This window comes from Aptenodytes patagonicus, chromosome 2 (genome assembly GCF_965638725.1).
Source record: "Aptenodytes patagonicus chromosome 2, bAptPat1.pri.cur, whole genome shotgun sequence".
Lineage (NCBI taxonomy): Eukaryota > Metazoa > Chordata > Aves > Sphenisciformes > Spheniscidae > Aptenodytes > Aptenodytes patagonicus.
Window position 1 is genome coordinate 30,604,537 of NC_134950.1, and position 21,798 is coordinate 30,626,334.

General features: G+C 44.0%; 2 protein-coding genes across 2 annotated transcripts; one reads left to right on the plus strand and one right to left on the minus strand.

Moving 5' to 3' along the window:
* The first annotated feature begins 372 nt into the window (after positions 1-372).
* RBIS (ribosomal biogenesis factor) lies at positions 373-5,418 on the plus strand. The gene is made up of 3 exons (XM_076329472.1): positions 373-507; positions 3,597-3,713; positions 5,299-5,418. Exons 1-3 carry the CDS (start codon positions 388-390, stop codon positions 5,365-5,367), a joined length of 306 nt encoding a protein of 101 aa, XP_076185587.1. The 5' UTR covers positions 373-387; the 3' UTR covers positions 5,368-5,418.
* A 4-nt stretch (positions 5,419-5,422) lies between these two features.
* On the minus strand, positions 5,423-20,758 carry E2F5 (E2F transcription factor 5). The gene is made up of 9 exons (XM_076329471.1): positions 20,627-20,758; positions 14,419-14,528; positions 13,601-13,762; positions 12,310-12,353; positions 10,790-10,854; positions 8,890-9,154; positions 8,000-8,200; positions 7,522-7,566; positions 5,423-6,159 (listed from the first exon to the last, which is right to left on the minus strand). Exons 1-9 carry the CDS (start codon positions 20,756-20,758, stop codon positions 6,050-6,052), a joined length of 1,134 nt encoding a protein of 377 aa, XP_076185586.1. The 3' UTR covers positions 5,423-6,049.
* Between the last annotated feature and the right edge of the window lie 1,040 nt (positions 20,759-21,798).

Consider the following 21,798-nt stretch of genomic DNA (forward strand, 5'->3'; position numbering starts at 1 on the left):
GGCAGAAGGGTTTCCCACAACCCGCTCGAAATTTGGGTTGGTTGGTTTGTTTTTAAACCCTGTGTTTCAGGGACTGTCCGGCACGTGCTTTGGCACCGTGGCGTTTAACTCGGCGGCCAGCAGTGACACGCGCGGAAAGCTCAGCTTTCCCGTGCTGGAAGCTGGCTGGGGAGAACGGGGGCAGGTGGGGAGCACACGCCGGGACGGGGACGGGGACGGGGACGGGGACGTCGCCCCGCCGCGGGGCCGGGGCTGGGGGGGGCGCGGCGCCCCCTGCCGGCACCGCGCGGCCTCGCCGCCCCGTGGCAGTGCTGGGGGGGGATTGGAGGCTTCGCCGGCGCGCGGGTGTGACGTCAGCCGGCCGGGCGTCGGCGCGGTGCCGCCGCCATGGGGAAGAGCCGGTCGCGGGGGGCGAAGGCGGCGAGCGTCTTCCGCATCGCCCGCAGCGGCGCCGTCAAGGCCAAGGCCAAGGGCAAGGCGCGGCCCGTCACCTCCGGGCTGAAGCAGGTGAGTAGCGCGGGGGGCCGCCGGGCGGGAGGAGGCGTGCCCGGGGAGCGGCGTGGTAGCTTCCCAGCGGAGGGCCTCGGTCCCGCCGCGTCGCCCGTAGGCCCCACGCGGGACTTCGGGCGGGCGGCCGCGGCCGCTTCCGCGGGGTTGGCTCCGGGCCGGGCAGGTGCGGCCTTTCCTCCTCTTAGGCCTCTTCTGCGGGGCGGAGGAAGCGCTCGTGCCTGACTGAATAGAGCTGTTTTGTGGACAGTATTCTTCTGGGTACAAAATTGCAAAGTGCGCAATTTCCACCTGAAAATTTTGTCTTATGTTGATGTCATCATCTTCAGAAAGAGAAGCACGAAAAGTTTATTTGACTAATCTCCTGCAAGCATCCGCCACGTAAGACTTGAAGCTGTTCTGCTTGAGGGGGATCTGACAGCAAGCATCTCAGTATGTCCTGGGGAACGTGGTGCTAAAGACATCGGTTGTTCGATGAGCTTACATTTACTAGGCAACGCTTGCAGCATCGCTGGTGGTGTAATTCAGGGTACGGTTTCACAAAATGGCTTGATCCAAACCACCAGGCACAGATACTGCAAGGGGAAGTCCTGCTGCTTTCTGTCATGTTCCCGACTCCGGCCTCCCTTACCAGGCTCCGGGCTCTGTTCCCACAGCTCGCCTGGATGCTGGCTCGGGAACTCATCCCATACTAGGTGATTCAACTTGCTAAATCAGCAGCAAAAGCAATTAAAAATGCATTTTTCATTTTTCTCTGCTGGGTTGATGAGTTGAACAAACTTGACTATGAATGAGTGCAAAGAGAAACATTTTGGGGGGGAAGAACTAGAAAGGATGGAGCCTTTTGTGATCCAGAAGCTGTTTATTTGTCTCAGCTGTCAAGTAAAACCGTGTCTGAGATGCAGTGAACAGATTTAAGAGCACACACTGCCATATGTTTTACTCTTAATTCCTCTTTTCCCCCTTCTGACAGCTTACATGGGCTGGGATGCTCTGCAGATCCTTCTGTGAACAGATTTAACACACTAAAGCAATGGAAAAGTAAACAAGCAAAAATAATATTCTGCTGTTTTCATGTCTGGAGAGCACCACAGCCCAGAGGGGGGAGAGAGTGGGTTGTGTGGCTGGGAGCGATGCAGGGGAAGAGGGATGGGGGTGATCTTAGCAAGAGTTTTCCTCTTGGTAGCAGCAAGTCATTATATGGTATCTTCCTCTCAAACCCTGCCTCCAGCCTGAGCTGTGTGATCTGTCGAGAGTTCAGCTGGTCCCTCTAGAAGGGCATCTAATAATAAAAGCAGAAAGTTAGTGGCTTATTGTTCCCATTAGATTTAGTTGCAGTCTGCTGGGAAACGCTCTAAAAAAGGCCCTTTCAGATTTTCTCCTGGAAGCTAAAGCCACTTGACAAGTTAATCTGGTAGACAGACAGGAACGTAACAAACTCTGGAAATAAACAAGGAGCCCCAAAACAATTTCATATTGCTGGCATCACATCTCCACTTAGTCTAGAGGGTTCTGTATAATAAAGGGAGAAACAGGTTTAAAAACATATTCAAGAAAAGTCAGTAGCTTATTAGGAGTAAAATTTTATTCTGTGTGTTTGAAGCTGATTCTTTAATTCATTAAGCCTTTGGGGATTTACTTATCATTAAGCAGTGTAGGAAAATGCTCAGAAAAAATTGTTAAAATAGATTTATTCTTTAATAGGTAAAAGCCCATTATAACTATTTAAACAACTTTTGATATAGATACACATGCTAGCTACAGAGCCTCTTTCTACGGAGGAATCCTGCCAGAGTAGCTGAGGATATCAGGTGTTAAAACTGACTGGATCCTTTTAGCACCCCTGTGAAGCTGGAAAACGGTAACAAGCCCCGACGGGAAACCTAAACTCTTTGTAAATTGCATTGCCCACAGTTCCATCCACTCTGATTTGAGCTAGGAGCCGAGTCCATGTTTCTTGAGCCACCATCCAGGTTGTTATGAATTAAACTGCTAATCTGAATAGGCTTCTTTTATCAGCCTCTTGCCACTGCTTTCTTACTACTGGTTCTCTTAGTCACTCACTTAGAATAAATGGAATTATTGTTAATGTACACACGCTCTGAAATTATGGAAGCTTTGAAAGCAAAGTGAATACGTTTAACAGTTCACGGTTTGCTTCTGCCTATGTAAATTGCTGAGAGGCGAATTACAGGGGTAGCCCTTGGAACAGCAGTAGGTATCCTGAAATTTGGGGTTGCCTGAAGAAGTATGAGTGTCTTTCTGGAATGTTTGCAATGTAATAGGCCATTATCTGGCTACAATCCTGTTCCAGACTTGGTGCTTCAGAAAGCACCAAGTGCTAGGGCTGAGATCAGCTGAATTTTAGTTTGCTGCAGTGGTGAAAGTGTTGATGGCCCCATGCATCCACCCTGCTCCTCTATGACAGATTATTGTCCCCAGAGCACAGCACGCGTCCGTATCTTAGCTCTTCACCTTCAAAAGCAAGCATCTTTGCTGAAATAACTTACGAAGGCAGACTTGGGCTAGTAAGTGAGACTGAGGTGTCCAGGGACCAGACACACATCCTGGTCTGCTACAGCCACAGAAGTTTCTTTAAATACCCTAGCAAAAGCCAATAGACATTGTCGGCCAGACCTACAGTATGAACAAGCAGAAATGCAAGGTGTGATGCTCAAAGGCAAACTACTGGAAGAAACTGAAAATGATAAGATCATTTACAAAAGAAGGAAGGAGCCCTTCCTGGAATTCCACTCCAGCTAAGAGGAGCTGAGGGTGGCATAGCAGGGCCTGTCCACAGCCTGGCCTTTGTTTTCTCTGTGTTCTGCTTCTGGATCACTATGGGATCCCTTTTCAATAGAACAAGTTTAACTGCTTTCATAATTTTCAATTTATTACAACATTAGTAGTACATGACTAGATGATATAACTAACAGATAAACTCAAGTTTAAAAACATACCTACTAAAAAACAATTTTGGAAGACATGCATGTAACACTGGCTGTATAATAGTTGTACAAAAACGGTGCAATTTTACGTGCCAATGGCATTTCAGTTAAAAATACCAATGTATTTTTTTTCCCTCCCAGATAAACATTAGAAATGCTGAGAAAGTTAGCACAATAAATAAAGCATTTGCTGAAGTTCAGAAAGAAGTACAGCAGCTATCAAAAGGCACTGCAGCAGAACCTCAGAAGAGTCATCAGGTAATTTCCCTTTGTAAAAATCTAAGGAGGTAAATGAAAGGCAAGTGCGTGTTAAGAACATTATATTCTGGCTCTAAGACTGCAAGCAACTAATGCAGTTGCTTTAAAGCTATAAACCCAGCTTTATTGATTTCAGTTGTGTGGTAATGTTGAAATCTGGTTAGCATATTCAAGTGCTATATAACTACTAAAGTCAAGAGAGATGAGGGTGGGCAGCCAAGCTGGAGCATGCTTCCAAAATATATTTTTAAATTATGTTCTGGTTTTTAATTGATTTTTTTTAGAGTTAATTCCAGCTCCAGCCCCTTGATTTGAGGCTTACGCCTCAACATGAATAGACATAGAAAGTAAGGATGAACCTTGCTGTTCCCTACCTGAAGCACCTGATAGTGCTTTAAACCAAACAGCTCTGCCTCTGTTCTTGATTCCTAAGCCTTCATATTCCTTCATCAGAAGTACCAACGCCTGAAACAGCAATTTCTGTACTAGAGCTCTTGCCTGTAGCACTTAAGGTCCAAGACAGTGTTTCGCTCATCTTCCTTTGTCTACTCTATTAAATAAACAGGGCTACATGCAGTCTTGAGCAAGAAATAATTCACAGAATTTAATTGCAGACAAGCTCCTCTGTATAAACTCTTTATGCTGACTCTTCCTGATGTACTAGGCATGGTTTGGCGGAGAGAGAAAGCAGTGGATCAGCACGAAGTACAGATGAATCCATCCTGGCTGCTGGAGGAAGTAGAGGGAGTTGGGAGAAGTGGACATGAGTTGAGTTTTATTTACTGTGCCTGGGGTGATCAAGTTTCTGTATGGCTGGGAGCGACAGAACGAGTGTCAAATACCTTAAGGAGAGGCTGAGGGGAAAAGTGAAACATAGGTGACAGTGCCGCCAGCGCAGGATGAGGCCGAGCAAGGGTTTCAAGGCAATTGGTGCCAGTGGCCCTGTCCCTGCTGGTTTGCTATTGTACGCAGCCAGGAATTTGGACTATCCCACTGCTCACATGGTGGTAGGGCTGTACATGATGTAATGTTGAATTTGATCACTCAGGCTGTAATAGTATTTTCTCCAAAGCTGCAAAATTATGTTGTTGAGAGCATTTCCTGAACTAAAAGCTGAGCCTGTTTCCATTTGGCCATGTACGTTTTGTCATGATGCTTTGTCTTTTTCCTGCAGCATAAAGTATTGGCTGCTTATCTGTCAAGTTTAATGAATCCTATAATTCCCCCAAATTAGAATCATAGAATAGTTTGGGTTGGAAGGGACCTCTAAAGGTCATCTAGTCCAACCACCCTGCCATGGGCAGGGACATCTTCAACTAGATCAGGTTGCTCAGAGCCCCGTCCAACCTGACCTTGAATGCTTCCAGGGATGGGGCATCCACCACCTCTCTGAGAAACCTGTTCCAGTGTTTCACCCCCCTCAGCGTAAAAAATTTCTTCCTTATATCTAGGAAGCCTAAATTAGCCTAAATTAAATACATAAAGACAAACTAATCTTCTAGACAACAGGTATTTATTAGGTTTTTTTCAAGCAGAGTAAAAAGATACTGGTTTCTACTTTAAACTGTAACTCATTTTTTTTCAGGTTTCCACATATCTGGAAGAGGAACCAGCAAATGTGGATGCTGCCGCAAGCCTATTATCTCAGTTGTAATGCATAATGGACAATGAAAGGATTGCAAGAAATAAAGATCAAAAATACCGATGGCTTTGTTTGTACAATTTTATTAAAAAAATCTTGTTAATATACAAGCATTGGCACACTTTAATACAAACTACAAACAGACCTTTCCTATCATCTAGGAAAGTGGAATGTCAGAAGTCAGTGTGAGAAACTTAAAGTGCTAAAACAGAAGGCACTTCACAAAATTGGTTCACTGAAACAATTTAGCATAACTCAAGTTGATATCCTTCACTTTTCAGCTTGGCAGTGAAAGCTTCAAAATTGATTGAAAGGTTAAAAAAAAAATATAGAAAGCTTCTTGGCAGTAAAGCTTCAAAGAAAATGCTGTTAACTGTGAGCAAGAAGCCTAATCATTTTTTAAAAAATGATCAAAAGGCTATAAAGCATTTTCACTTTTCTTACTAAAGAAAACTCCAAATAATTGGATTACACAGAGGACACTCGTGAAAAAACGTGCCAGAATTTTTGATAAAAAGCCCTTTTTTCTGGTTTTTGAATTTGTTTTGTGAAGTAGTTAAAGGAAGCAAAAGGAAATATACTCCCAGAGTCAGTGAACTAAGAAGTTATACATTCATTATTCAAATACTTAGGTTATGAAGAAGTCTAGAATGTTATAGTTAGAGGTAGATAAGTAGTCTGGTTGACACAATATCTAATAATTTAGTATCTGCACATCAAAGAGATCACAGACTCCTTCATTATCATCCAGGTTAAAGTTGTAGTCATCTCCGGGAGTAGGAGAGAGTCGTAAGAGAGGAAAAACTGTAAAGCAGGAATAGTTTAGTTTAAATTAAAACACTTTTGGAATATCAGCCCTATCTCATAATTCAGTACGTTTGTCATCACCAGTATCAGGGTTAGTCTTAATAATTAAAATAGTCTTGATAATCTGACAAGCATGCTCGGGTACATACTGTGAATACCTGTATCGCCTTCAAACTAAGGCAGTAAGTGACATGTCTACATTTTTTGCTTAGTATTTTAAGTGAATTTGCTGGAATGGAGTGATGGCTGTGGAATATGGACTTAATTTCTCCTTCTGCAGCCAAGAAGCTCCTGAGCAGCTTTTGAAACTTTCATCAGAAAGCCATCATTTATATTTATATTCCTTTGCCTTGTTACAGTATTGCATGTATCAGCCTTCAAATATTATCATTTTAAGTAAGGAAGTTACCATTATCCCTATTTCACAGATGAAAAATGGAGGCTAGCAGTTTCTCTGTGCACTGCATTTCAAGCATGGACTTGAAGCCATCTTTGGGGAAGGAATGCAAGAAGAGAACCCTCAGCCCTCATGCTGCACCTCAGGAACACTAACCTAGTGCAGATGAGCTGGGCATGCTGTACCTGCTCTAAAAGCGGAGACTACTTCCATTTTAGCCACGTACTGGCACATTCACATAATCCCATCTTGCCCCTCAGATCTTACAATTACATGGTTCTTCCTGCATAAGCCCTGAGGTTGTCTGCTTGAAGGGCAGATATTAGCAGAGACTGCTCACAGCAGCGTATTTACAGAGCAAGAGGAACAATGCCAGCTGAGTTCACCTCTTTGCCTGGCACCTTAGCGAGATAGAGCAGAGAGGCAGGGAGCATGTGAACTTAGAGCTGTGGTTCAGTTGGGCACTCGTATGGCCACCAAGGTGCAAGAGCAGAAACAGGTGACATTTGTCTGTTCTGTTAGTGTACCACAGCTGGCCATGTATCAGTCTGCGTGCAGGCACGTAAATACGTTCTGAAACGTTTACTCAAAGCTCCTGCAGGAAGCCTAAAGCAGAACAGAATTAAACCAGATTTTTTTTTTTTTTTTTTAAAGGCAGCACTCTAGTCATCAGCCTGTTCTTTCTTTCTTCCTGAATTAAGGACTGGTGGGTTACTCATGCATGTAAGTGCTTGCTGGATTAAGGCTTTCATATTTTGATTGTTAAATAAAACTGTTGCAGGGAATGGAAAGGGGAGCAAAGACAAGAACGACAAAGATAGAGGAGGCAGTACAGGGAAAAGAAGTAGTTCCATATTGACTCTTGGCATCAGGTTTAACAGACACCTACCAAGAGTGCAGTTCACACAAAACCCATGCTGCTACCTGTGATTATTAGAAAAGTAAGGACAGTAAATACTTACCATCAGAAGACATGAGTTCATCAATAATATCCCCACTGATATTTCCTGTGAAAGACAGGAGTATGTGTTTATGGAAGTCAACACATGTTCTCTGCATTAGAACACTGAACTGCAAAGTACAGTATGGCTCATGTGTAGTGTAGGAGCTGTGGAGATAGCATGCCATGTATATGTAAGATACATTCATCTTTGTACCCCTCAGTTTTTCCCCAATACATTTCTCCCACTGATCCCTTATAACCCTAGAGCCATGTACAATATGAAGCTTATTTGGTAGCAGAGAAAGGTATTTTGCTCAAAATGAGTTTGCTACTCAGAGCTGGCTCAGTGACTTCATTAGGAGATGAACAAAGGCCTGTCATTTCCTCTGTTGGGGAAGTGCTCATCTTTCCCTCTGTGTAACTCATCGGTAGCTTGGTCACAAAGAAGGGCTCAGGAAACTAATAAAAACATTTAAACAGTAACTGCTTCTTCCTACCTGCGGGTTCCTCCATCTTTGCTATGTCGAATGAGTTTGGCTTGAGAATACAGTTGACATCCAGGGGCAGCAAGCCCTGGTAGTCATTTGAGCTAGCTGTAGCTTGGGCGACATCTCCTGAAAGGCTGGGGTACAACACCGACTCTGGAAGGCTGGAGTAAGTCGCTGCTGGGGTTGTACTGTTCTGCTGCACACTGCCATCTACAAAGACAAAAAGGCATGTTACAAAGTCTGTTACAGTAAAAAGGAACACAGAACACCTGCACCCGGCTTTGTCTTTTGAGGAGAACATGGCCAATGTTTGGGATGAGGTGAGAGGAGTCTCCCCCTTCCAAAGTCACAGGCACAATTTAATCAGGACCCCTCAGAAATGCAGTCTGTAACACTGACAGCATTTTCTTAAGTCTTTTCATATTACCCTACTATTATTACAAAAAAAATACCTGATATTCAGGCAGTCTCTCACTGTGGCTATGTGGAAGAAGGTAAGTGACCTTGTGGCACAAAAGCTGGAACTGGTGCCTGTATTATCTGTCTCATTAAAAGGTACATGTTCAAATGATATACTCCATCAGAGGTTGGCAATTTCGTTCCATACTGCATTCTGGAGAAGCACCTCAGAATAATTAACAGGATCACATCCAAAACCTGTTCGGTATAAGACGATAAGCTACAAGGGGAGAATCTGTTTCACCAGACAGAAGACAGAAGAGGAAGAGGCTTCTCTGTAACCTCCTGAGAGCTGTTAGTAAGCCCTTAACAAACATAGCTGCTATGCTATACAAATTCTTCATCTTTCCTTTATCTACCACTGTTTCTAAGAGTTTCTTCCTTCCCTCCAGTCCCTTTCCTCCCCCACCCATCTGAGGGAGGAAAAACCCTGGACCCACCTGATGGCGTGTCCGCAGCTGATGTTTGCGGTAACTCTCGTCCTTGGTTAGGACCTTGTTCTGGTGGATTTTGAGGAGCTGTAGCAGGTTTAAGGGGAGTTGCTGGAGCTGCCGGTTGAGATGGGGGCTGTGCAAGGTCATCGGGCGGAGGAACTGGAAACACCATGGGCTTGGAGGAGCTTGACTCTTTATTTATAAGCAGCACATGGATAGGTCCTGAACTACTTTTAAGATTGATCTGGTATTTCTTCTGCCCATTCTGTCCCTGTAGAGATGGTGTATTAAGAAAGTTACCATTCCTTGAGAACTTGGAACTTTACAAAATGTTAACAGTAACTGCATAGTTATTTCCCACAGAAAATAATGAAGATGTTCGAACAAAATTCTCAAACTGGTGCAGAAGATAAATACAGTGCTCTTCTAGTTAGATCAATAGGAAGAGCTGAGAATTGGCACAAACTTATCAAATCATACTCAGGGGAAAAAAAAAAAACAACTAATACATGTGATCTAATAAAAAAGAAAAAAACAAAACAGATTAGAAACCTGTAATGTATTTACCTGACCAGAACACAGTTACAGAAGACACATATACCTTGAATTCAAGTTACAGGAGACTTATAAGCAGGGCTATAGCTTATCAATAACAGCAATGATAAATAATGATTTCCGTACATTTAAATCTCTTAAACGGAGCTTCAGAATGATCCTGGTTGGGATCAAGCATTCTAAAACAGCCGAGTATCTCACCCAGACTGAGTGAACACAGGATCATGAGTCAGCTAGAAATCTTAGCTGATTTGCCAGGCCTCCTTTTGGCAAGCTATTTAAGCAATACAGCTACGACTACCTTCCTTTAGCACAGTCTCAATGAGACCGCTGACTGCGGAGTGGTTAATTCAGCAAACAGGTTTTCAGCAAGTATGTTCTAGAAAAAATGAGGATGAGAAAAGTGGGAAACGAGCCTCAGGGGAGGGGAACCAAAACAAAAACATCCAATTTGAAGTTGGTGATGAAGACTAAGATCAGCTGTTTTAGTCCTTGACAAAAAGCCACCCCACCCCCCCCAGCATCACAGCTGCTAACTTCGGTCCTACAGAGAACCTTACCATTGCCTGAACTGTTTTCAGCAGAGACGGACAAAGATAGTATCACTGGGATCGGCTTCATGGTTCTAGCTTTGGATGCTCTTATGATATTAGACTGTGCTTAGCCTCACTAAAAATACGTTGTGAAACTTCTCAGGTGAATTTCACCCTTCTACAAGCATAGTGGCTATCACGCTTCATACAATGCTCTCTCCCAACTATGTAAACCCTTATTTAAAACAGACCACTGCAACAAAAAAAAAAATTAAAGATGGACAGAGGTAAGTAATTTGGCCTCCTACTTTAATCCTGCCTGTTTAAGCCTTCTGGCTAAAGTGAGACAGCAGTCTATGTTTCTCTACCCAGTCTAGTACCATGTTACTAAACATAAACTAAACCTAAACTAATCCTACAACTAAATCTAAAAGGCTTTTTCACAAGAGATCTGATTTAGCAATACAATAGAGAAAAATTTGACAGATAAAAGTCGCTGCTAACAAGTTCTTAAGGGAATTCATGAAAATTAAGCTTCATTTGGAAAGTTGCAACATTTAAAAGCAAGAAAGAAGAGGGCAAAGAAACCCACTATTATATCTCATTTTTAATAGAAGACAGAGTTACCGTTAGTCTATCCAGGTATCCAAATACACCTTTTCCCACCTGTCCCCCTCCATTCTCAACCGACAGCATCTCAATTTTTAATTTTTTTTCCCCTCTCACACGTAGCTAGAGAGAAATCCTCCACACTAATGTAGCTCTTCTTTTCCACTGTGCCTCTAGAACACTTAAGTAAACAAGAAACCAGTACATACCATTTCGGGTATAGGTACTTCTAACTGTGTACCACAAGGTGCTTGAATTGCTAGAAGTGTGTCTCCTGGTTAAATAGCAATTTTAAAAAAAAGTGTTAAGTGTGCATATTTTTCTTAAGTCTTGCATGGTATCCACTCAAATGAGATATGGTAATTCTCTAAGGCCACTTAAAATACTGCGTAATTCTAACATAAACAAACTTGTGGTGGGGCTTGCATAGTCCCTGTAAGATCCAAGTGTACTGCATAATATAAATCACAGAATTCCAATACTTACACCACAGTTGCAAGAACCTTTTCTCATAGCAATGCAATATTCAGCACTTCCTTTACCTGTTTGTTACTGTCCCCAGATCTCCTAGTTGTATACATAACGTGAGGTGAAAGTATTTATTTAACTAGTCTCTTTTTCAGCTAAAACAGCTCTCTGGTCCAGCTCACTTTATGACTTTGAAAAATGGTGGTAATACAGAGCTATTTAACAGGAGAAGGAACAAAAGGTCTTCATGATCATCTTCAGTGCCAGCACTTCCCAACATTTAAGCTCACAGCTTCTGCAGCACATACAACTGGGATGTAACAGCTGACTACCAAACTCACCTGTGGCTTATTATGTGCACTAAAATGTATGGGTTAAAGTCAGGAGATCACAATTACATCAACAGCATTGGCACAACCTGCCTTACACTGCACGTCATTCACCTACCTGTGCATCATTTCCCCTTTGTCCATAACTTGGAATAATGCTTTTCTTTCTCTACTTCCTAAGAGACACTTACGTGAAGTACTATGTGACTGGCGTACCAGGTGCCTTAACTCTTTTTAGTAACAGCTCATTTTTGCTATACTCTGCAGTAGTTGTCTAATCTTGCACTTTTATTCAAAAACAAACACAACCTTCCTTGTGGCAAAGAAGAGATGGTTCTGAGCCTAGCCGGAGGCTGAACAACAATCTTCCCTTGGGTGCCCCAGGATCAGGAAAGGATGTCAAGGGAAGTAACTTGTGCCAGCAGTTCTCGGCAATTTCTTCAAACCTCCTGTACAGAAGGAATCCTTTTGATTTAGTACCAATGCCCCCCCCATCTTTGAACTTCAGCTGGCCCCATTTATATAGCATCATCAGGAGCTCCCTCTGGCTGCAGCTGCCACCAGAAAGTTTTAGGAAATTTGGACCTGCTGGGTCTTTCTGGTGGGTTGGACCAACGTGTCCTGCCCCTGGTTCTGTTAACAGCCTGACGCAAGCTGCTGCAAAGTATGAATACAGAAAGAGACATCCAAAACCAGTACTCTGAAAACAGCTGAGCTTCCGTTCCGTACACACAATCTGTGACTACAACTAGAAAATGCCAGAACTTCCTAGTCATGAACATTATGAGACATCTACTTACTACTGATCACTATTAAATACTTCTAAATTCAAAATACTTACAGGGAAAAAGCAGGTTAGTTAGCAAGCTAGTTTTCAAGAAGGAGATCAGGAAATCCCTCACTTTAAGAAATACAGCCTAGCAGCAACTTACCATTGAAGCAGTTGCAGATATCTTCATGGGTGACATATGAAAACGTAATTTATGTCAAGGAACATTTTTCTTAAAGCAACATGAAAGTGGTATTTGTTGCCCTTTAAAAGAAGTTTGTCCAAACTAAGCCTAAACTATGGACCTGTTGCTGTTACTCAGAGGTGTAATCAAGGCATGATTTTTGGCTTTCAGAATGGCTAGTTAAAAATAGCAGAGTTTTGCCTTTTAAAGAAAAAAAACACCAAACTGTATCTGTGAAGAAAATACAAAAAGAAAAAAGTCGCGTAGCTTGAATGAGAAGAGACTCTCCTAAAAAATGAGAACATCTAAAATCTTGTTTTGAAGAATACAATTTACCTCACTAACCGGACACTATAGAATTCAAGTACGTATCAGAACTTCCCAGAATCACACAAAAGTACTGCCAGAGGGGGGACTTGAGAGTTCATCTGCCATCCCATTCCCCTGCCTGAAGGCAGGATCAACTGTTAAAAGACATTCCAGCCAGACATTTGCCTCCCCTCTTCTGGAAAACCTCCAGTGATGGATATTCCACCACCTCCCTGGGGGGTCAATTCCAGTGCTAGCTCTCCCAAAGGAAAGTTTCTCCTAATGCCTAACTTCAATCTCCTTTCTACAAAATGCATTTTACAGGAACACTTTCTGTAGAGCAACTGCAAGCAATTTTTAAGTACTTATCACTGGTACTATAGACAACAAGGGCACTTTTCTGCTCCAAATCTCAGGTGTCTATTTTGCTCAGTATCTTGCAAGACAGCTAAACACATGGTTACAAGCAATGTAGCTGGAACTCTCTCTGTTCATGGGGTATTTACACACAGGATATTTTTCCAGTTCCAAACCCAACAAGCTTCAGGACTTTGTCAACTCAATTTATCTTTGGGTGATAGCTTAATCTTTTCAAGAGAAGGAAGCAACACAAAAAGAGATTCATGTAAAGCACTGCTAAGAAAGTATAAATTCAAGCGCCGGAAAGCAATACCATTCATTTAAAACAGGACATCAGGATTATACCATGGACTTAAAAATTACTGACATATATATATATGCTAAATTATTTTCAGGTTACCAATCATACAGTCACAGAGGTTAAAAAGTCATGTAAATAAGATTTATATTGTCTTTCTTTTTGAACCAAAACCAGAAAAAAATATTTGCCTTTCCTTGCTTCTGGATAAAATGGACTACATTATGCTTCACCCATTACCTACACTTTAACTGTTGCTTTAATTCTAGTTCCAAGATGCACACAATTCATTTAAAAGGATATTGGTGGTTTGTAGAATCATCCATGACATTCTTGATACTCTGCTGAAGCCACAGTTTCTGCTGATCCAATTCTTTTTCTTTTAGCTCTAGATCTTCAATTTCAGCTTCCAGATACCTCAGCCTGTCTATGACTTCTTTTGTATTGCAGCCAGCACCTACTCCTCTTAAAAAGGCATAAGGGTTCATGAAACCACAAGAAGTGAAAATCTGAAGCAAACACGCAAAGATAATTTCTTAAGACTACTTTTGACATTTTGAAAATTTCAATATGAAGGAAATGAGTGTTTACCCTCCAAGCAGTGTTTTAACAGAAAAATGAAAATTCTTAACTTCAAATCAAATTTAAAATTCCCCTTTACCTATTTTCTTTCTGAACGTACCTTTTTCTGCATTGGAGCTGGTTTACAGGCCCTTTCTCCTTCCCCTCTAATCTTAACTTGAGCTTTCACCTTCAGTGACCCAAGAGAAAATAGGTATGGGCTACAGGCAGGTAGGTGGAGACACTGTGTCCCAATACCCTTCCCAGATTCATCCAGAGTAAATTTTTCAACTACAAGTGCTAGTTATAAAGTAGCAATACAAGTTTTCTTGAGTTTCCCTCCTGTATGCTTTAAACTTGATTTTATGTATCAAAGATGCAAGTTAAAGGGAAGACAAATAAAGCTCGTTTGCAACTTTACTGTGATTCTAAAATGTCATATTGCTCATTGATCAGTGTAACATTAATTTTACGCTGTCATATCTAGTCAGGAGAAGTGGAAAGAGGCAATTTTTGTTGCTCCTGAGCACGTGAAAATTTGCAGAATTGACACGGCTTACTTCCACTGAATGCTGTTTTTTGACTTCTTCTCAATGAGGTCAATCCCCTCCAAAACGTTGGTGATATCATAGATCCTTCTCTTCTGCCTCACAGCAAGGGTATCAGCAGCCTGTCAAGAGAAGAGCAATGAGTATCAGCAAACTTGCATGCTGAGGGCAAAAGACAGTTAAGCTATTCCCCTGGAAAAATGCCAAATAATGTCATTCTGAAGAGAGAATGTTCAGCTCTTCAAGAGCCAGATGCTCAATCATGAATTCAAAAGTTCAGCATCTGCATGTAGTGCTACAAAGCATGCCGAGCAGAGTCACCGCTTTGAAGGCCAGCAGGCCTACCCTCGTCAGAGAGGAGAGTTCACATGGGTTGCAAAGACCGTGTTCGGTATTTGCAGCATGTGCTATTCAACTGCACAGAGGAGCTTGCAACGCTCTTTTTGGAAGGTAGGAAAGAGTAGGGAAGGCAGACAGCAACGCCCTGCAGTGCAGCAAGCCTCTGAAGCCAACAACATAATACGTTTATCATCCCTTCCGCTGACACTTGAGGTATCGCAGTTTTTGTTTGGATTAAACTGTGCCGGGATACAAAACGACAGGGCTGTAATTTCACAAAGTGGCTGAAGGAGAGCTGCAATACTTCCAGCCAGCATCGTCCTCTAACATTTCACTGCACGAATCCACCTCGCGGCGTACCTGGGCTCGCTCGATCCATCACACTGAGTACCAAGAGCCGTTTCACAGCCACCACGACCCTGGTACAGCTCATAGGAATGCTTGCCGCTGTCACACTATCACTCTTACGTTACAGCTAGCTAAGCCGTGTGTCCGTGTACTGTCACAGCTCATCACTCAAAGCAAAGCAGAGTGTCAGGCAGAGGAAACAGTCTGCTTCATGCCGTAATTCTCTCCGTGGTGACTTTTATGTACCTGATGCAAAGACTTAAGATAAAATAAGCAAACTTGAGCTAGTTGTGCCTTCCACACCCTCATCTCTTTGATGCTGTAAAGCAGCTCAAGTTCAAAGAATATTAGCCAAAAGGAGAGAAAGCAAAGAGGAGTCTGACTCTGTAATTACTCAGGACACTCAGACACAATGATTACAAGGGATTATATGTATTAAACAGATTAAAGAAGAAAAATAAAGAGAAGGATAGCTGGCAAAGACTTCTGCATCCCAAATTTGAACTAACGCGTAAAGCCAACTAATTTCCACTATAGGGACATAATGATTTATTTCAGTTTGTCCAACAATCTATTAAATTAATGTTTTTAGTAAAGCAGCCTGTATGAAGAGTACAACCTGAGACAACCACCAATAGGAAGGAAAAGCAAATCCATTTTATAGCAAAGTTCATATAACTCCTTTTACAGTATTTTCTGAACCATAAACAAACTCACTAATCTTCCAAAGAAATGACACTTTCCTATTAGAACGTTAATTACTAGGACTTAGTAGTCCAATTTATACTGGTGAGTGTTTTGCTAGTGAAGTAAAATTAAATGAAAAAATGAAAGAATGGAGATTAAAAAAAAATGCTCTTATAGCCATGAAGTATAAACACTGCTCTTTCTCCTTGACAGTGATGTACCTACTAAACAGTGTTTCTACTGATACTGTTATCAACATTTATCTTTTGTATGGTCTTCCATAACAAAACAAAATACATACAAATACACATAAAGCACACACTGTAGGTCTCTCCAAGGAAACAGGCTCTTCAATCACTTGTATCAGCAGGTACGCACCTGCTATCTTAACCTGCTATTTTTGCTGCATGCATACACACTGCTTACAACGATTGCAAGAGAAGCCTTCAAAATCTAGGAAGTGACAAAATTGATGCTGCCTGCGCAACGTTTAATCAACACCCTGTATATCTCACAGTCTTCAGAGGCACAATTTCTACAAGCTCTCTACATTATTCAGTGCAAGGAATGGACAGCACACACTTAATCAGCTGCTATTCTGATTAATTACTTTCTGCTTTCTTCCCATTGCTCAACACATGGACCTAGGACTTAGTCTACTGCTCACGGTTTGAATGACAAAGAAACTGCTCTGGAGACAGATTTCATTACCTCATGAGATTTTCCAAAATGCCCATCTGTACAATATATAAATGCTTTACTAATCTTAATGTATTTTCAAACCGAAGTTTAAGACTAAAAAAAAAAAAAAAATTCACTAATTTTGAGTGCCCAACTTCAGATGTTTCAAAGTTGGAGTGGTCTCAGTACTCTAAATTCTATTGCATTTCGTATGCCCAAAGGAGAGCTCCCATTAACACCAGCAGTGGAGATTCACTACTGCTGCAAAACAGGCTTCAGAACCCCAGGTTAGGGACTGAGAAAATGAAGGACGCAGTTACATACGTATTTGGCTAGCACTGTATATAATTCAATCACAGCTACAAAGTCCAACTACTTACAACAAGAATTCCAACAATGAAATCAAACTGGGGCCAGCCTGGAAAGTTTAATCCAGACATTCGCTAACTTTCTGGTACTGGTCTTATAACCTAATTATCTTCTCAAAATTTTACGGGATGTTTCATAGATATTTTAAAAAACAATTGAAAAGTTACTCCCCAACACTCTAGCAGTTACCAACGTAACACCTTCTGGTAGGCACATGGCTCAGAAATTAAGTTCAGGCATTCAGTTCCTCCACACAAACCATGCACTAATGACTTCAATAATTAAAAGAGCCTCCTGAGACTTTTAAACAAATCTCCTGTTGTCAAAAACACTTTTAAAACTCCTCATTTCTCAGCCTATGTCAAATGGTTGAAGCAGATCCAGGCAGCACAAGAAAGGGACATCTACCACAATGGCCCTGTTAAGATGGTTGGACGTAGCTTCCACATTCCTTCCTCCAAATCATTTGTATTTGGAGTTCCTTCATAAAATCTTTTTAATGTAAAGCTGCTGCACTCTAGTCATTCCTTCTAGTATCTCCTCATACTTTGAATATGTATGTATTCAAGACAAGCACGATATGAGTGTCTCATAGACAGGTTCTGAACTGGAAGAAAAATATCTAAGCACAGTGCTTTGGTTCTGTGTTGCATTCAGATTGTGCAACTTCTGGAATACAGAAAACGTGCTGTTCAGCACAGTTTCAGTTGCAGGTATGCACACACACACACACACAAAGCCCTGCCCAGAAATAAAAAAAACCCACAACCAGAAAAAGGCTAATCGAGAGTTCAGGTGCACTCTCGCACAACTTCTTTGCTCCCTGGGAGCTGACAAAAGGCAGTGGGAATTATCAGCTGCACATTCACTGCGGTAGCACTGAAGAGCAGAGGAATTCGCTAGAGCACCATGGCAGAGTCATTACTGAGAAGCTTAACAAAGCAGAAGGGCCAGCAACACCTGCTTGCTCTCCATGTGTCAACGGAAAAAGGTCCTGTATCTTCCAGCCTGTCCCCGTAGCAGATGACAACATCTCCCCAAGAGGACTGTCAACGGTTTGGTGGGAGTTTTAAACTGAACGGCGTGCTTGGCAACCTGTACGTAAAAGTACCGAGTATCGCTGCACGCAAAAAGGTTAAGCAAATGTAAAATTTAACAGAAGGGCTTCTTCTTCTTCTGTGGAATAGAGCAAGTGTAAGGCAGCCGTTATTTGCTCCTGATCAATAAATTTCTAAAGATAGTATCAAACAAGTAGATTTTAGAGTACCTGATGTTTTGCACTGATGATCAGAAACACTACTTAACTGCCCGTACAGCAGGGACGGCATTCTGCTATAAACCAAGCCCATTTAAGAAATCAAGGCAAAAGCAATTGTATGCTACTGAAGAGAAAGAATACACTATGTTTTGGGAGCCATTTCAGGTGGCTTATCCCTTATTCATTCATCTTGCTCTTTTTCTCTCTTCCCTGCAATTCGTGGGTTGCTGCGTATAGGAACTTTGTTTTCTTTCCCATCCATCTCATCCCTTAATGTTTTAGGCTTATTTCCATAACTAGATTTGTTTATACAGGGTTATTCAGGGACAGTTATACAATTATTGGAGAATAGCAGCTTGATTTTAAAGTAAGCACTGTAGAATTCAAATTCCAAGTAAAGAAAATCCTCACTTCCACTCCCACGAGTTGTCAGATGTTAGCAGAGAAGCATCCAGCGGTAAAACATTTCCAAAAACAGTTCAGCATACAGAATTTGCAGGGTTCCCTGCTCTTAAAGCGAGGAACGGTACCCACACATAGGACGACACATCACTACTGCTTCATGATGGGTCAGCACACATGTCCCAAAGTATCCTCTTACAGACCACTTAACTATAACTATAGATGTATCAAAAAGTCACCAGGAAATGTCCTATAGAACAGCTTTTCACTCTCAATTGCCAAATCACAAAGCCAGAAGTACACTTCATGTTTCCAAATTGTATTTTCTTCATAGTGCACTGCTGGTTTTGCTACCGAAATACTAATCAGCAGCACGTCATCAGACGGTCAATACCTGCCAGTAGGGAGACATCTGAAGATGTTCACTGCGTGAATCATTTCTTGCAACGCTGTTCCATTTCAAGACCATCCTGGTTCTTCAGTTCCCTGAGCACACCGACATAACACGCATGCTGGTTTTCATTTTTCCTTAGATATGTGGCTTACTTATGAGAAATACAGGTTACAGAAATGTGCGTTCTGACTCATTGTTTATGAAAGTACCAACGATTTACTAACTTCAGTTAGTATTTACTTCCAACAAACGGTATCCTGTAATTCAGAAACCAGTCTCCAATAAAGGTCTTGAGCAGAAATGTCTATGGCTTGTTGCAATGCCCACTTACTTTTCCCTGGCTATCAACCCTTCCATTCCCTCTGGGTGGACACCTTCCTCACAAAAGGGAATGAAAAAAGTCATCCCATCCCTATACACAGCCCAAATTTATTGTTCAAATCCATCCTCTTTGACTCTTTAAGCTAAGCTTTTTGGCCCGATGTCTTACAAATGGAGTACGCTTTGCTTCTCAAACTGACCTGGAACACCTCGCAGCACACGACAGATAATAAAGTAAGCTGCACAACAATCCCCGAGATGTGGACAGCTTAGCTCCGTTTTACTAAAGAAAGAGGCAGTTAAATACTAAGAAGTTAATCAACTTGTCCGGACCACAGCATAACTAAAGGAGGAATATAAAACCTATCAGCGTCCCTCCCCGTTCACCCTGAAGTTTCACTAACCACAGTATCATCACTGAAGCGCTTGCTCTCTGAACAGGGATGCACAAAAAAGCTCCGAGAACACCATTCACCCCCTGGAGCCCATTAACAATAACCAACAAATAAGGTGGGTTTTCCAGAACGGACTTCAAGTAACCAAAGCGCCAAGCCGGCCTCTTACTGCACTTTGCTTAACTCCTCAGCAGTTCGCTGAGGACCTTAACCAGCCAGGCGAAACACGCTTTTGCCTCGACACACTGTGCACCCCGACAGCCAAGCCCCAGCCCCTCGGCCAGCGCGGCAGCACGCTCCAGGGAACCGGCGAGCGGGACACCGTGCCAAAGGTCCCTCCTGCAAGAGGGCGACCTCCCGGCACGAGGACCTGGCGCAAGGCGGGCTCGTCCCAGGGCCTCACCGGGGAAGTCCTCCCGCTGCCGCGGTCCAACGCCTTCACGGCTCAGAGGCGGCAGGCTGCAGAAGTGGGCGACGATGATTCACCACCCACCCCGCCGATTAAGCATCTTTTATATATATTTAAAAAGTACTAAAAAGGCGATCGTCTGTTTTTCAACATCATCTTCCCTTGCTAAAAGGACATCGAGGAAGACAGGTGAGAAAGTTTTAAATAACGGCCCGTACACGGAGTCAGTGCAGAGAGCAACGCAGGAGAGTAAAAAATAAATAGAAAAAACCCCCCACTGAGCTACATTTTATGCGCGGTAACCATTTTAACCTCTTAAAAAAAGAGTCGGAACGCGTATTTCAGTCGGCCGCGGCGGCTGTCAGCCATCACCGGGCAGCCGCAGCCCGTCAGCGGCCGAGGCACCCCCCGCCGCCCGGGCAGGGAGGGAGGGAGGCAGGGAGGGAGGGAAGGAAGGAGCGGGCGGGCGGCCCGGCCCGGCCCCCGCGCTGCGCCGCCCTCCCGGCAGCGCGGCGGGGCTGTGCGCGCCGGCGAGGCCCGGCGGTGCCGCGGGCGCCGTCCCCCCCGCCGCGGGCAGGCCGCCGCCATGGCACCGCCGCCCCGCCCCGCCCTCGCACCGCTTTGAGGTCCAGCACGCCGTCCTTGGCCTCCTGCAGCAGCGAGACGAACTTGGTGGTCAGCAGGCCCAGGCTCTTCTCGTGGCGGCTGCTGCTGCTGCCGCCGCCCGCCGCCTCGGCCGCCGCGGCCATGCCGCCAGCGGGGCCGCCCCGCCGCGCCACGTGTCGCGACCGCTGCAACGGCCCGAGCCCAGAACGGAGCCCCGGCCCGAGGGCTGCGGCGGGAGGGGCGGCGCCGCAGGAAGTGACGCCGCCGCCGTTGCCTGGACACCGGCATGTTTCGGCCGCGGGGGGCGAGGGGCTGCCCGTGGGGAATGGGCCGTGCCCGCCCCTCGGGGCCGCGGCCGCGGGACAGGTGACGGGTCCGGTCCAGGCCCCGTCCCCCCGGGGAGGCCGGCCGGGCGGCGCTCCTCCGCCCTGCGGCCTCCAGACGGGGGCAGGACGGGCAACCCCGCGGCATGCGGGAGAAGCATTACGGCTTGGCTGGCGCGGGCCGGGCCAGGCTTTCGCCCGGGCTTCCCCAGGGCGGGTGGCGCAGGCCAGGAGTCCGCCTCAGGAAGGGAGGACCGACCCGAGTGCCCGACGTGCCCCCGCAAGCCTGCCTTTCCCTTACCCGATAGCTCCTTGTCACTCATTTCACCGTTTGCATTTGATATAAACCCACTTAGATTAAGTATAAAACACGTTCTCGCAGCTCCTGAGGCCAGACACAGGACACGCTGACGGTCTGGCGAGAGGTACTGAGAATTTCGTCCCTTGCACGGGTGTCCAAATATACTCGGCCTTAACCTTCATTGAGGTACGCCTCCTTCCTTCAGCTACCATCAGATAAAAGTAGAGAAGCTTTAAGGTCCACATAGCGTAAAAATTCAAGAGATGCACTTCAAGAAAGAAACGCTGTTGGGAAAAGACCCTCAGATCCCCCATCACACAAGGCAAGGGAGCACATTATGAAGGGACGTTACACTGAATGTGCCATGTCACATAGGAGCTGTACCTTCATAGATAATAGCATGTTCAGGGCAATATACATAGGTATAGGAGCAAGCGGGTATGCACGCTCTCTGGACCCTGAATCACATTCCTCCTGGTCTCGGGTAACAGGAATTTCCTGACTGATTGCACATTCAATATTGATTTAAATAGATCCATTATCTTGTCTGGAAGTGAAA